Genomic DNA, 14746 nt, shown 5'->3' on the forward strand with positions numbered 1-14746 from the left:
AAAGTGTGTGTCCCATTACATCTGGCGTAAAAGTAACACCTCATTTCAGAACGTCATACCAACAGTACAATATGGTGGTGGTAGTTTGATGGCCTGGGACTGTTTTGCTGCTTCAGGACCTGGAAGACTTGCTGTGATAAATGGAACCATGAATTCTGCTGTCTACCAAAAAATCCTGAAGGAGAATGTCCGGCCATCTGTTTGCGAACCCAAGCTGAAGCGAACCTGGGTTCTGCAGCATCACAATGATCCAAAACACACCAGTAAGTCCACCTCTGAATGGCTGAAGAAAAACAAAATGACGACTTTGGAGTGGCCTAGTCAAAGTCCTGACCTGAATCCTATTGAGGTGCTGTGGCATGACCTTAAAAAGGCACTTCATGCTGGAAAATTCATTGTGGCTGAATTACAACAATTCTGCAAAGATGAGTGGGCCAACATTTCTCTACAGCGCTGTAAGAGACTCAAGTTAACTGCAAGTTATTGTAAACACTTGATTGCAGTTGTTGCTGCTAAGGGTGGCCCAACCAGTATTAAATTTAGGGGACAATCACTTTTTCACACAGGACCATGTAGGTTTGGATCTTTTTCTTCCTTAATTAAAAAAAAAATATTTAAAAACTTCATTTTGTGTTCAGTTGCGTTGTCATTGACTAATATTTAAATTTGTGTAATGATCTGAAACATTTAAGTGTGACAAACATGCAACAAAAAAAGAAATCAGGAAGGGGGCAAACACTTTTTCACACCACTGTATATACGACTCATAGACAACTTTGTCATCAAATATTAAAAGCTGGAATACTTGCCCCCCTTTGTATGTATTGTGCAATAAAGTGACATAAAAATCACAGGGGATGTTTTTTTTATTATGCTTTTGCAGAATGCCCTCTGACACTAGCAGCACAGCTGGAGGGATGTGCAGAGCTCATCAAGGTGCTGAAGAGCGGTGGTGCACATCTGGACTTCAGGACAAAAGATGGCATTACATCCCTGCACAAGGCGGTGCGCAGCAAGAACCACACAGCACTCATAGTGAGTGACACACACACACACACACACACACACAATCCAAACAAAATGGTGACTCATCTCTTTCATTCATTCTGCAACAACAATGGCCCCGCTTGCAAGTTATATCGAAAGATGAGTTTGCGAGCGGGCAATCTCAATCAGAGTGCGTTTGAACAATTTTGCACTAAGGGGGCCTTGCATTTCCTCTTTGAATAAGCTGACATTTTGTGAATGCTCTCTTACATTAGAGTACGTGACTCAGCTTACTTACATGAGTCATGTAATTGATTTCCCATTCATCCACAAGATTTGGAATATGTTGTTCACTCTCTCTTGTTATGTAGTTCAGTATTCCATGTCACTTATGCATATGCTTTTGTTGCCACAGTTTCTATTGTGCTGTTTAACGGCCTGTAAAAAATAACTTTATGGTATCAGAGTTGGACACAAAATAGCAGTAAAGAATTCGAATGGTACTAAATAGAGCGCAGACTTCCACCAGCAGCGTTATTTGGGTCAGGAATAAAGTGTAAACCTTTAAAGATAAAGATAAAGCTTGCCATAATTGCTCCAATTAACACGTCTAGTCAGTTAATAGCAGAGTCTCCTACAGTTGCTGTATGTGCGGTCTACAAATAACTGCTGTGGTCTCTAATTTACTGTAGCATTAACAGCTGCGGCTGTAGGCAACAACCAGTTGCATTTTTTGTTATTAACTCCACAAGATGGCAGTCGCTGCATTTGAAGCGTCACGCGTGGTCAGCATTCAACAGCTCTATCTACCTCTGCACACACTTTAAAACGTTGGTTGCACTACTGGTGTGTTACAATTGCAGTACTCATTTTTACAATAAACTGAATTGCGGTATAATTACTGTCCGAGCAGTTTGCTCCTTACTGCTATTACAACAGTGGTTCTGTTGCCGCTGAGTTGTGCAATACACTGGTTTACAAATGACCAACTGGTCAAAGAGAGCTACGTTTCCCCTTCCACTCCAAAGCATTATTGAACTTTAAAAAATAGCTTTTATATATATTGATTTACAAATTTTAGAAACAGTTGCCAACAATTATTTTACACCCCGTCCTCTTTGCGGTTAGTTAGCGCTTTTACGTTACACCAAAACTATGTCATTAGGATTTAGGCATTTTTAACAGCTCAATTAAAGAAAATGGCAAAAATCATACTCTAATCACCTTCATCTTTTTAAGAGAATCAACTTTGTTCAAGAATGTGATTAAAAAATGTGATTAAAAAATATGTTTAGAACTACAAATTTTGCTATCGCTTTCCTTTGCCGTTCTTTTTAAGATCACCATCAAAAAGGAGCCGCTGTAAGTTAGCGATATGTGCGTTAATGTCAGGATCTCTGTTAGTAAGCCCACAATTTGTACATTTTTACGCCTTTGTTTGACTGATTATGTTTTCCGTCCTTGAATGCACCACAGTTATGTGTTATGAGACGCAAAAGTGAAACCTATACAACTTTCTCAGATGCTGCCAGAGCTTCATAAATCCACCATACAGAAGACAGCCATGTTCACACATCTACACCTTTGCCACTCTCAACCAGTTAAATCCCAGGAGATATCTCAGCCTTTTGAGAGCCTCTCCGTTCTCATCTCCAAAAACCTCTTTTCTTTGAAAAAGAATATCTTGACGGATCTTATTAGTTGCTAAATGTAGCGCCAATGTCTCTTAATTGGCAACACTGTTCCCTCCTGCCACATGTTCTTATTCTCTGGCAAACCGGGGGCGTATGAGGTGTGTTAAAAAGCAGAGTTACACAGGCAGTCCCATCTCGTGTTTATGAGCAAGGGCAAACAGGTTCTGCCAAATCTATTTGTGGCGGTCCAGATTTATTTGTGTAAGTCCTCAACTTTGTCCTCTCCAGACGCTGTTAGACTTGGGCGCATCTCCTGACTATAAGGACAGTCGGGGGCTAACTCCTCTCTACCACAGCTCCATGGTGGGAGGAGACCCTTACTGCTGCGAGCTGCTACTGCACGATCATGCACAGGTCGGCTGTGTGGACGAGAACGGCTGGCAGGAGATACACCAGGTAAAAAAAAAAATGGACACAACTACTATATGCAAATCCTAAGTGTTTGGCTCAGACATGACAACGCACACCGTTGTCTCCATGCAATGCAATAGTTGTTAGATTCAGAAGTAAGAACACACACTTTACAATAAAATAGTGATACATTCCTCAATCCATCCATCTTATATCCTGCTTATCCTCACCTGGGTCACAGGTATGTCCCTGTTGACTACGGGCGAGAGGCGGGGTACACCCTGGACTGGTCGCTAGTCAATCGCAGGGCACATATAGACAACCAACCATTCACACTCACATTCATACCTATGGACAATTTAGAGTCGCCAATTAACCTAACATGCATGTTTTTGGAATGTGGGGGCGAAGCCAAATTACCCTGAGAAAACACACACGCATGGGGAGAACATGCAAACTCCACACAGAGATGCCCAACGGAGATTCTATCCCAGATCTTTCAGATCTCCTGACTATGTGGCCAACGTGCTAACTGTGCGGCCTGAAACACTTAACACTTACTTAATTCAGTAATTTTTTATTGAGCAACTGTATAATTCCTGTCCTTGCAGGCATGCCGCTATGGCCATGTGCAGCACCTGGAACATCTGTTGTTTTATGGGGCTGACATGAGTGCCCAAAATGCTTCTGGGAACACGGCCCTGCATGTGTGTGCACTCTACAACCAGGTAACACTTAAAAAAATAATAAAAATGTATACCTTCACACACTCAACAGTAGCATTAGCAGCAATGCTAGTGTAAACAACATGAGAGGTGTCCTGGCTGGTCCACCTATTTTATAAACCTCAGAAGTAGGTGATGCAGGGTCACCATGCCGATAATCGACACATTCTCCTTAAAGCCAATGTACCATCTACACGTCATTAGGGTATTCATAAAAAAGGACACCAGAGATGAGGTTAATGAATTGATGACTGACATGTAGGCTAACCAATGACTGTATTAGCACTTGGTGACCAGAATCTGTAATGATGAACTGCATGAACAGTGAGTGAGATGCCAGCCAATGACAATCGTTTTTACATTTCGAGGCTTATTGGCTAGCTTATAGAACAGTGAGTTGATTATATGCATATATTATATGCGGATATTTGTTTGAGTGTGTACATTGTCCATATCTGGGAGGTTATGGTTGTTGTAGTCTTAATATTTCCATGCTGTATCCAAAACAGGCCATACTGACGTGATCAGAAACAGGAGTCATGTGCCTTTGCATGTGGAGGTTCTTGCATTCCATGTAGAGAACACAACCGACTTCTTAGCCCATCGACAATATCAAACAATGTGGATATGGCAGAAATTGGGCTAGACAGAGACTACAGCAGTGTGGCAGGCAGTTTGCCTGCTTGGATCCAATAAAAATGAAAGCCAGTATTGATGTGTCCAATTTATATTTGGGTGTACAACATCTTCATTTGAGTTCTGGCTCTTATGTGTGTTAGCATGTGTCACCATAAGAAAGGGCTGCTGTTCTTCTCCATGTGGAGGCAGACTCACCAAGATGAGTTGATTGATCTCTCTGACAGACATGTCTTAGCGGGGTCTGCCGAAAGCTTGAAACCTGCTTAGCTGCGACAATTGTGCAATCACAGAACAAAATGGGCAGGCACAATCCCACGTATTCAGTGGCCAAGATCAATAGATCCATATGCAGTGCTCCCTAAGGGAAATCTGAGAGATGAGGAGGAATAAAAGGTGTGAGATCTGTGGAAACAGAAGACTTTATTGGTTCCAATCACAAGGTGTAACTGTCTACTCTCATAAACTCAATGGACGTTTAAGTTGTCAGATGTACTCAGCTGGAGGGAATAAATGCCCTCTAGGGGGTCTCTTACCTGGAAAGACACATCCACAGGAGGTGTTGGGACCAATAGAAGAAAACTGGCACCGTAGGCAATGACAAGCGGAATAAATATTTTGTAAGGGACTTTACGGGGCTTAAAAACTATCCAAGCAAGAGCACTCGACAGAGCAGAGATGTTATTCAGGGGACACGTTTTCAGAAAGCTAAGGACCGCGAAGTAGGATTTCTTATTTATAAATCAAATATTGTCGTAGTTACAGCACAGGAAGCCCCTAATCCTAACCAAATATAGCAATTATAATAGACAAGATAAGAGAAAGCATTGAGAGAATTCCTTGTTGTTCCTTTTTCACTGTCGGTTTCTGTGCTTCCTGCGGTGGCTATTGTCTCATCAATATAACATTATTGACACCTAGTGACCAGTGTAGAATGCTACATATCATCACGTCTTTGTATTTTAGGGAATTTTAGGTCATTTAGCCATTTTTTGCTTGAATATAATAATAATTTAGGCAATAAATATGTCAGAATGTGCTTAATATGCATATTTCCTGACTATTGTTCAAAACATGATTGTCTAAATACTCCTTAACGTGGTGACAACGCTCTGTAGTGCTGTTTGAAACCTGCTGCCGTAGAAGAAGACAATGTTTGTTAGTAGTCTACTGCCATCACGATGTTGAATGTGCTAGTCCTGTATCTTGCTGAGCCTCAGAAAGTGTTTACCTGTAAGTATTTTATGCTTATTATATATCAGCTGTTTATGTGGTCTGTTTAATTGTCATATTTGGAGGGAGGCAATGCGCAATGGCGCACTGCTCCAGCCGTCTCAGAGCACAGCAAATCTACGCAAGTGCACAAAATAACAACCAACCTGAACTATGAATAAAATACACATAACACATAACAATTTATTCTGTACCATTTTGCAATTAAATTAAATTTAATTAAATTAAAGTGACAAGGGACAACAAGCGGTAACAACATATAACACAATGAAGAACACTGTACAGCCAATAGTAAGATCCTGTCGGTACGTATTCACTCACGTAGCCAATCAATTCATGAACATACTGTAGTACATGCCTCTGTTTTGCAGGTTAGCGTATAGCTAATAGTGCAGCGGAGTTAAGAGAGCTAAATGCTGCTTGCTAACTCCGTATTGGGGTGAATGTTTGGCTTAAACGGGTGTGCTTTTATTTTGATTTCAGACTTTGATTCGGACTTACCGAATACAGGAAGTTTACGCCGAGTTTGTCCCAATGTTGCCCAGGGAACCGGAAGATGTTTTTTTTTTTTTTTTTTTTTTTGGTAGACATTTTTTTTATTACATTTCTTTATTTCGACAAAAGTAAACATATACAACAAATATGACATCAATGCATGAAATGGTGTCACAACAGGCTGCTGCAAAACAGAAAGGAAATAAGGACATCAAAGTATATATAATTAACAAAATAAATGGTAAACAAGAAAAGAAATGGAAAATTAAATGATAAACTAGGGGTTTCCTACAAGATTCAGATCATTAATTGGATGAGATAATTCCATGCTTTGTTTTGTGTGGGGTTGACCGTAAAGAAAGCTTCATTGTGAAATACGCCTTTTGAACCCATTCGTTTACAAAATACGACAGAATGGAAGTTGCACAACCTCAACTTCAACAGGTTGTGGACAGGTGTGATACTACAGTGTGCATGTCTGATGGCGCTCACAGAGGTCCGAGGAATGCTCAGGTCATTTATGTGTATGCCCTTGACACTTGAAAAATTAGGGGGAACATTGGGGGGATTTGAAATCGGCATGTAAGATTTTGAATGCCTATCGCTAGCGCATCAGAGTTCACATACTGTATGTGGATATCAGTGCTGTCTGCTCAATATCGTTTAAATCACTTGACTCATCACAAGCAATTCAATATGCTTGCACTGAATTAATGTCATCAGTTTGTCTACTGGTGATATTTGTTGCTGTTCTGTTGGTGCTGTCCTTGACTGCCTTTGCAGGGAGGCATTTGCATTTCTTTCACTTTCTGAATAATTTCCTGTTGATATTTTTAAATCACAGCATACATGTGATATTTTTGTGAACAATTCTTTCATGTATTTTCCATCAGTGAACGGCTTCCCCCCTCCTTACGCTCTCCAGTGCAGCCACGAAAGCAGCTGTAGTTGAGTGTCGAGCGTTCATAGATGCGGACTTTTCATATTTCATATTTCAAACTCTTAAAAAATGCACAATTCCTCCTTCGGTGTTTAAAAAAAAAATCACAGAGAAGCAGGTTGCTGACACCGTCTAGTGCATGGCTTGTCTCTATTTCCATTTAATGCAGCGTAACATTGTAAGGCGCAGCAGTAAATAAATGAATAAATAAAATTCCCAGTACTCCCCATGGCCAATGCACCCCTTCTATAGAGTGATACTGTACATTCATTATTTGGATCCATGCTATTTTGATTACATTTTTGTTTCCTAACTCAATTTATTGCAGTTTAGTTTAAGGGATCGTTCAGATTTTTTGACATTAAGTTGTATGACATCCCCATCAGCAGTGTAGTGCATTAATGGTGACTTTTCCCTCTACTTTGTCTGGTGAGCAGAGTTTTGGTTGGTTTTTGGTGTTGAAGAAAGCAGTTCTGGCAAGTTGGTGGAGTCACTTAAGCGTTTTGCTTCTCAAAACAATATGCGTTCAAAAGAGTAATATATTTGCATCACAAAACCGAAAAAGTCAGACCTCACAATCGAGCCGCGTTATTTTCTCCCCCTTCGCATCACTACGGGCTGCTGCCTGCTCATGTGTTCCACAGTGTTTACATGCGCGGATGACGACCACTGAGACGCGTGAGGGTTAAAGTGAAGGCTAAATCGCCCTATACATTCCATCGCTTTCCTGTCACGGACATTGCTATTAAGAAACTTAGGCTTCTTGTCATATTGGCTATAAAGTGGGAACCAAATTGGCCAGGATGAAACTGCTTTGTGTGCGCAGTCCACACTTCAGCGAGGAGGATTGCATTCCTACACGCTGAGGAAAAGTTCTGCTGTTCCAGCACCCCAGGTAAGAACTAGCTAATTAGATGCCACCTATATATTACACTCGGAACAGCCTATCAAGATTAGGAGGCCTGACTTTTTCGGTTTTGTGATGTAAATGGATTAATCTTTTGAATGTCTATTGTATGAACGCCATATTGTTTTGAGAAGCAAGGTGCTTTACTTAAGTGACTCCACCAACTAGCTGGAACTACTTTCTTAATCACCAAAAAACAACCAGAACTCGGCTCACTGGCCAAAGTAGGGAGTAAGTCATTGTTGATGCACTGCACCGCTGATGGGGATGTCATACAACATGTGTATACCGATAACAAACATACACATAAATAAAACATAACCTCTTGCCTCTTGAGATAGACAATAGCAGCCCCGCTTAATGTTTAAATATTAAAATTCCAAAACCTTAAGTGTGATTTTGACGTTTAAGCATAATTCGGCATTAAATGATGCAGAAATGATGCAAAACAAAAAGTGCTACCTTAAGGGAAAATATGCAAAAGTTGTACCTTTCAGTTTCAGTGAGAATCAAATCCTCAAATGGGTAAATATGAGCAATGACAGCAACCATCTGTCTTCCTCTTTTACACAGTGATGACTGGAGTGTCTTTTACTCCACTACACTTCCTGTGTAGCAAATGTATACACCTTAGGGCGAGCCACGCTGAGGACTTCATTGGAATGTGTTCTAAATGAATTGCTATAGGAAGACTGATGAGTGTGTACAGTAACTGGCTTGTGTGAGTCAGAGTCCTTGCATCTACAGTACATTATGTGTGTCCTGCATCTTTGGAAATAAGGCATCACTTCAAGGTGCTTATCCGTAGGTGTATCTATTGGAGTTTGGAAATCTTCATTGGCTTGCTTGAGAAGGCTGCATGCAGTAGAATCTCTATTATGGCACGAGATGCCAATCTGTGACATTTTGACAGTTTCCCTGAAATGATTGGGAACATTTAAGAAACAGCTCCCAGTATGATGCCATGCAGTCACACGACAACCACAATAAGAAATATATTGAACTCTTCATTTGTTTTTTTGTAACTTTTGGATTGTTACTTCGCTTCTACTTCACCTTTCGCTGAACCCTCTTCTTGTAATCGATGTGGAGGACTTGCATTTACGCACAAGCATGCACACACACATGCACACACACTGAAGATCTGTTTGGGTAAATCTTTACAAGGTCGTGGCTCAGTTAGCTTTGTTGTGGTCTTCGTTTTGGTCTGCTATAAGTACTTTTCTCTAAACTTTAACTAAAATTGGTGTATCCAGCCATATTTGTGCTCTAATTGGGGTCATCAAAGGGGTTCATTTGAGACTATTTAAATGTCTTCATGTTTATTTTATATTTTAATATTTTTTATGTGAGCATATTATTTATAAACAAGTTTTATAAACAGAGAGGGGTGGAGAAGCCTTAGAAGAGTTTTCCTATTTTACTTTATTACAGTTGCCGAAAGGGGCAAGTCACAGCATGTCCAAACTCTTCAACCACAGAAATGATCCAAAACCAAAGATACGCAAACACCATAAAGCACACGCATTGGGAAAATGCTACAACTGCTGCAGGAGCAAAAACAAATGCAAAAGAAAAATGCTGCAAATGTGAAAACACCACATATAAAGCCACAAAACACATGCATTGAGAGAAATGCTGCAAGTTAACAAAACAAAACAGAAGTTAGCCAGGCCACCAGGGGCACCAGACCTGAGGGATAGTTGTCTTTACAGACTTAAGACAGTCATATTTGACAGTACTATAGAGCAGGAGAGTTTTACAACCAAGTATTTAACAAAAACCTAAAGAAAAAATATTTTAGTACGTTTCATTCCGCCAACATTTTTCTGGCCATCCCGCTCATGTCTTTAAAGATGGCGCCCGGTTTTGTGTGGAGAAGCGGTATTTCTCTTCATGCATGTGTTTCATGTTGTTTTTAGTATGTTTTTTAGTTGGACATTGCTGTTGGTTTGGCCCTGTCTGCCACCATACACTATAGCTATATGGTTTGTTTATTTATTTATTCATGACTTCTTCACAGAAGACCCTCTGAAATGTTGCTGCTGATGCCTTTTAAATTGTATTTTATTAACCAAATAAAGTTTTAATTAATTTCCATCTATCCACCCATTTTCTATTCTGCTTGTCTTCACTACGGTCATGGGTATGCTGGAGCCTATCCCAGCTGTCTTTGGGCGAGAGGCAGGGTACACCTTGGGCTGGTCATATTCATTAATTTATGAATGTATTTATTTATGATATCTGGAGAAGGGACCTATAACATTTTGGTGCTAATTAGGATTTTTTGTTCTCTTTTTTTGTAATTTTATTAGTCCATGTATTTATTTATGGATTAATAAATAAATGTATTTATGTTTGATTTGTTTGATTATGAACGCATGACGCATGCCGTGTCATGAGAGATTTTTACCATGGGTTGATAAAGAGGAAAAGTGTGATGATAACCATAGATTGAGAAATGACACTTATAGTTGTGAGACTTCACCATAGTGACATTTTTTTTACTTTGAGTTTTCCATGTACTATTGATCAGTAAAGACGAAAAGTGTGATGATAACCAGAAATGGGACTTTTTAATATCTTGCTGTGTTGATTAGTTGTTCAATAAATGTAATACTTATTACTGATATTATAACTTATATATAGCAATGAACATTTATTGCATTACATTAATTGCATTACATTTGAATTTTATGTTGGGCACTGTTAATGTACGACAGTGGTGTGAAAAAGTGTTTCCCCCCTTCCTGATTTCTTTTTTTTTTTGCATGTTTTCACAATTAAATGTTTCAGCTCATCAAGCAAACTTAAATATGAGTCAATGACACGTTTTTTAATTAAATGTTTTATTATTAAGGGAAAAAAGAATCCAACTTTATATGGCCCTGTGAGAAAAAGTGATTGCCCCCCATTAAAACACGATTCAACTGAGATTAATTGAGATCTACCAGTCTGGAAAAGGTTATAAAGACATTTCTAAAGCTTTGGGACTCCAGTGAACCACAATGACAGCCATTATCCACAAATGGTGAAAACATGGAACAGCGGTGAACCTTCCCAAGATGACCCCTAGAGCGCATTGAAGACTCATCCAAGAGGTCACAAAAGATCCCACAGCAACATCCAAAGAACTGCAGGCCTCACTTGCCTCAGTTAAGGTCAGTGTTCATGACGCCGTCATAAGAAAGACACTGGACAAAAACGGCCTGCATGGCAGAGTGCCAAGACAGAAGCCACTGCTGAACAAAAACAACATTAAAGGCTCGTCTCAATTTTGCCAGACAACATTTTGATGATCCCCAAGACCTTTGGGGAAATACTCTGTGGTCTGACAAGACAAAAGCTGAACTTTTTGGATGGTGTGTGTCCCATTACAAATGGCGTAAAAGTAACAAAAAGAACTTCAGTAAACTGTGGTGATGGTAGTGTGATGGTCTGGGGCTGTTTTGCTGCTTCAGGACCTGGAAGACTTGCTGTGATAAATGGAACCATGAATTCTGCTGTCTACCAAAAAATCCTGAAGGAGAATGTCCGGCCATGTCTTGGTGACCTCAAGCTGAAACAGACTCAGGTTCTGCAGCAGGACAATGATCCAAAACACACCAGCAAGTCCACCTCTGAATGACTGAAGAAAACAAAGTGAAGACTTTGAAGTGGCCTAGTCAAAGTCCTGACCTGAATCCTTTTGAGGTGCTGTGGCATGACCTAAAAAAAGGCGCTTCATGCTGGAAAACCCTCCAATGTGGCTGAATTACAACAATTCTGCAAAGACGAGTGGGCCAAAATTCCTCCACAGCGCTGTAAGAGACTCATTGCAAGTTATCACAAACACTTAATTGCAGTTGTTGCTGCTAAGGCTGGCCCAACCAGGTAATAGGTTTGGGGGAAATTACTTTTTCACACAGGACCATGTAGCTTTGTTTTTTTTTCCTCCCTTAATAATAAAAGTAAATCATAAATAATAAATCTGCATTTTGTGTTCAGTTGTGTTGTCATTGACTAATATTTAAATTAGTTTGATGGTCTGAAACATTTAAGTGTGACAAACATGCAACAAAATCTGGAACTTTTTCACACCACTGTATCAATCTGTCTACAAAAGGTGTTCATTTTTCACCAAATGCCAAGTGCGGCCTGGATGATGTTGCCCTACAAAAATCCCCTCAGGGTTTTCCCTTTACGCTGACTTTATGTCATTATAAGACCTTGTGGTATTAATCCATTCTCATCCGGGGCATTTATTTCTCTATCCTCACTCAGATTTTAGTGCAATTTGACATTTAAAATGTCTCTCCAAACACAGACTGTCTAGTCGAGCTGTCACGTGACCTCTACCGCACCTGTCTAGAAGGGAGACCCATTCCAAACCTGCTAATGGCCAACCTTACCTTCATGTGATATTTTACATGTGGTCAGATCAAATACGCATTTAAAAAGGCTAAGTGTAACACTTAAATGTCTGTGTTGTCATTCAGGACAGCTGTGCTCGGGTACTCCTGTTTCGGGGCGCCAACAAGGAGATAAAGAACTACAACAGCCAGACTGCCTTTCAGGTACAGAACACATGTTAAGAGTGAAATGGCACGTTAATACAGCGTACATGCTGTAGGAGCCGACATGATTTTCCATCATACCGTGATATAGTTTTCTTTTTCTCTACCCCTCCAGGTGGCTATTATAGCAGGAAACTTTGATCTGGCTGAAATCATAAAGGTCCACAAAGCATCAGATGTTGGTGAGTGGACAGCAGTGATGGTATATTTCACATATTTCACATTCCGCTGTTAATGTTTTACAGGTTTCAGAATGTGAATGTGAAGTTCTTCAGGCCTCAGATAGAAAAGATGTGCGGGGCGTGTATGTACGGTGGTGATGTTCAAGGAATATGATCAGACGTGGGGGAAGATGAAGAGCGGGAGATTAAAGAGATGAAGAGACGTTTTTCACAGGGGGTTGTTATTGGATACTCCCCTGCTGAGATGGGCTGCTACTCTTGGCAGGAACATGCAGGAAAACTCTGCCATCTAGTGTAGACACTGATCTCCAGCATTTTGCTTATAGAAAATGTACACTGACGCCACTCACATTCCTACACAGCCTCTTATATTCTGCAACAGATCTTTGAAATAGCTTCTCTTTCAGTCAATTAGCACATTGGAACCTCTAAGGAAATTAGATGCATCCATTCCAGGGTCAAACTTTTGTCATTATTAAACCTTTCTCAACTGTCCAGGCAATGTTACGTCACATTTTAACATATTTAACCGACATGCACATAAACCACTGTAAAATATGAAAACACCCAGTTTTAACTTGACTGCCAAGTGTGTCATGCTTTTTAGCTTTGGTTATGTCATGGTCATGGCTTTATTTGTTTGAAACATTACGTGTTTACGTTCATCATGTGAAAAAGGAGTCGGAAGAAACAAATCATATTTAATGCTACCACTTCTCCTTGTCTATTACTGAAAATGTATTCTCACCATGCACGTCACATGTTGACACATCCGCCCATCCATCTTCTATGCCACTTATCCTCACTAGGGTTGCTGGAGTATGCTGGAGCCTATCCCAGCTGACTTTGGACGAGAGGCAGGGTACATGTGGACACAATTGCAGACAAATAATTAATGTTTTATATGTTGTCATTGAAAATGTGTGGAAGAGTGTGTAACAATTGATAGATAAGTTAGTCTTCTTATAGTTTGACTATTTAATTATCAAAATAACGTAAGCACATAGTGTATGTACATACCGTATACAATAAGTTCTAAAACAGCCAAAGAAAAATTAAACACGCTCGGACTTTGTTGCTTTGAATGTCAATCAGAGTAAAAATAAGCAATCAAAGTTGTTTGTACATTTTAAAGAAGGCAATACAATCAGATGTATTTGTCCTATCTTCAGGAATAACTGATTAAAAAGCCAAAGAAAAGTCAAACACACACCTAGAGTTGTATGTCAGTGCTATGCTGACTATCATGTTTTCAGACATATTTTCTTCTATATTTGTCATCAAATTTTACGACTTTTAGGGCATTGGACTTTTGAGGTTGCACTGTCGGCACTAGTTCAGGGTTTGTTGTAATACTGTAGTGTGGTAGCATTAGTTTATGTACATTACATGTTGGGGTCAGAGAGAAGCTAAATGAACTACTGGATGTAATGGTTTGCCGTTTAAAAGGCTCTTCCATTGTGTCTTCTATTTCCTGTCAGTGCCTTTCAGGGAGACGCCCTCTTACACCAACCGTCGACGTGTGACGCCAGGCGCCATGCCCTCACCTCGATCCTTGCTGCGCTCGGCGAGTGACAACAACCTCAACGGAGACAACGATCACATCCACCGCCAGGCCCCCAGAGAATCTCGCGGTCGGCAGGGTCACTCGCCCGTCCCCTCGCTGCGCAGTCTGCCAGCTCTGGGCCAGCAGCAGGGCAGCCTTGGAGAGGTAACACTCAGCTTGGACAGGTCTAAAAAAAAAGAAAAGAAATAGAATAGACATATTTTAGTCTTACAGGAATTTAGTGTGCTTTTCTCCAAAAAGTAATGAACTGCATTTAGTATCAAATTTGCATGACTTTTGTTGTTATTTGATAGTTTTTATATTATGCAAGCAATACTGCTGTTGTAAATTCCCTCGTAATTTCATGTTTAGTACAGGCACTGTTCAGGGCAGACTTCATTTCTGTTTTGCACCAGGCACCTTGCAGGGCGACTAAGGGGTCCTCGATAGGACCACAGCCTAGCAATCCAGGCATGTTAGAAAGCTTGTCCTTG

General features: G+C 40.2%; 1 protein-coding gene and 1 long non-coding RNA gene across 28 annotated transcripts in view; one reads left to right on the plus strand and one right to left on the minus strand.

The window, feature by feature from the left end:
- The window catches only part of shank3a (SH3 and multiple ankyrin repeat domains 3a), a 255764-nt gene that overhangs the window by 150151 nt on the left and 90867 nt on the right, over nt 1-14746 (plus strand). For 26 of the 27 annotated variants that reach the window (XR_008570334.1, XM_054775512.1, XM_054775513.1 and 23 more), the window contains 6 exons: nt 884-1035; nt 2910-3077; nt 3644-3760; nt 12447-12524; nt 12640-12706; nt 14188-14417. Coding sequence is in view for 26 of the 27 variants with exons in the window: in XM_054775512.1 (XP_054631487.1) it covers nt 884-1035; nt 2910-3077; nt 3644-3760; nt 12447-12524; nt 12640-12706; nt 14188-14417 (812 nt within the window). In the remaining variant the exon portion in view is untranslated. Of the gene's footprint in view, nt 1-883; nt 1036-2909; nt 3078-3643; nt 3761-12446; nt 12525-12639; nt 12707-12795; nt 13569-14187; nt 14418-14746 lie in introns of those variants that run through there. The other variant, XM_054775538.1, reaches the window with a different exon arrangement.
- LOC129180997 (uncharacterized) lies at nt 8160-14472 on the minus strand. Its single transcript, XR_008570336.1, has 3 exons — nt 14254-14472; nt 13455-13550; nt 8160-8886 (listed from the first exon to the last, which is right to left on the minus strand). It is a non-coding gene; the product is annotated as an uncharacterized LOC129180997 (long non-coding RNA).

The sequence above is a fragment of the Dunckerocampus dactyliophorus genome, chromosome 5 (assembly GCF_027744805.1).
Source record: "Dunckerocampus dactyliophorus isolate RoL2022-P2 chromosome 5, RoL_Ddac_1.1, whole genome shotgun sequence".
Lineage (NCBI taxonomy): Eukaryota > Metazoa > Chordata > Actinopteri > Syngnathiformes > Syngnathidae > Dunckerocampus > Dunckerocampus dactyliophorus.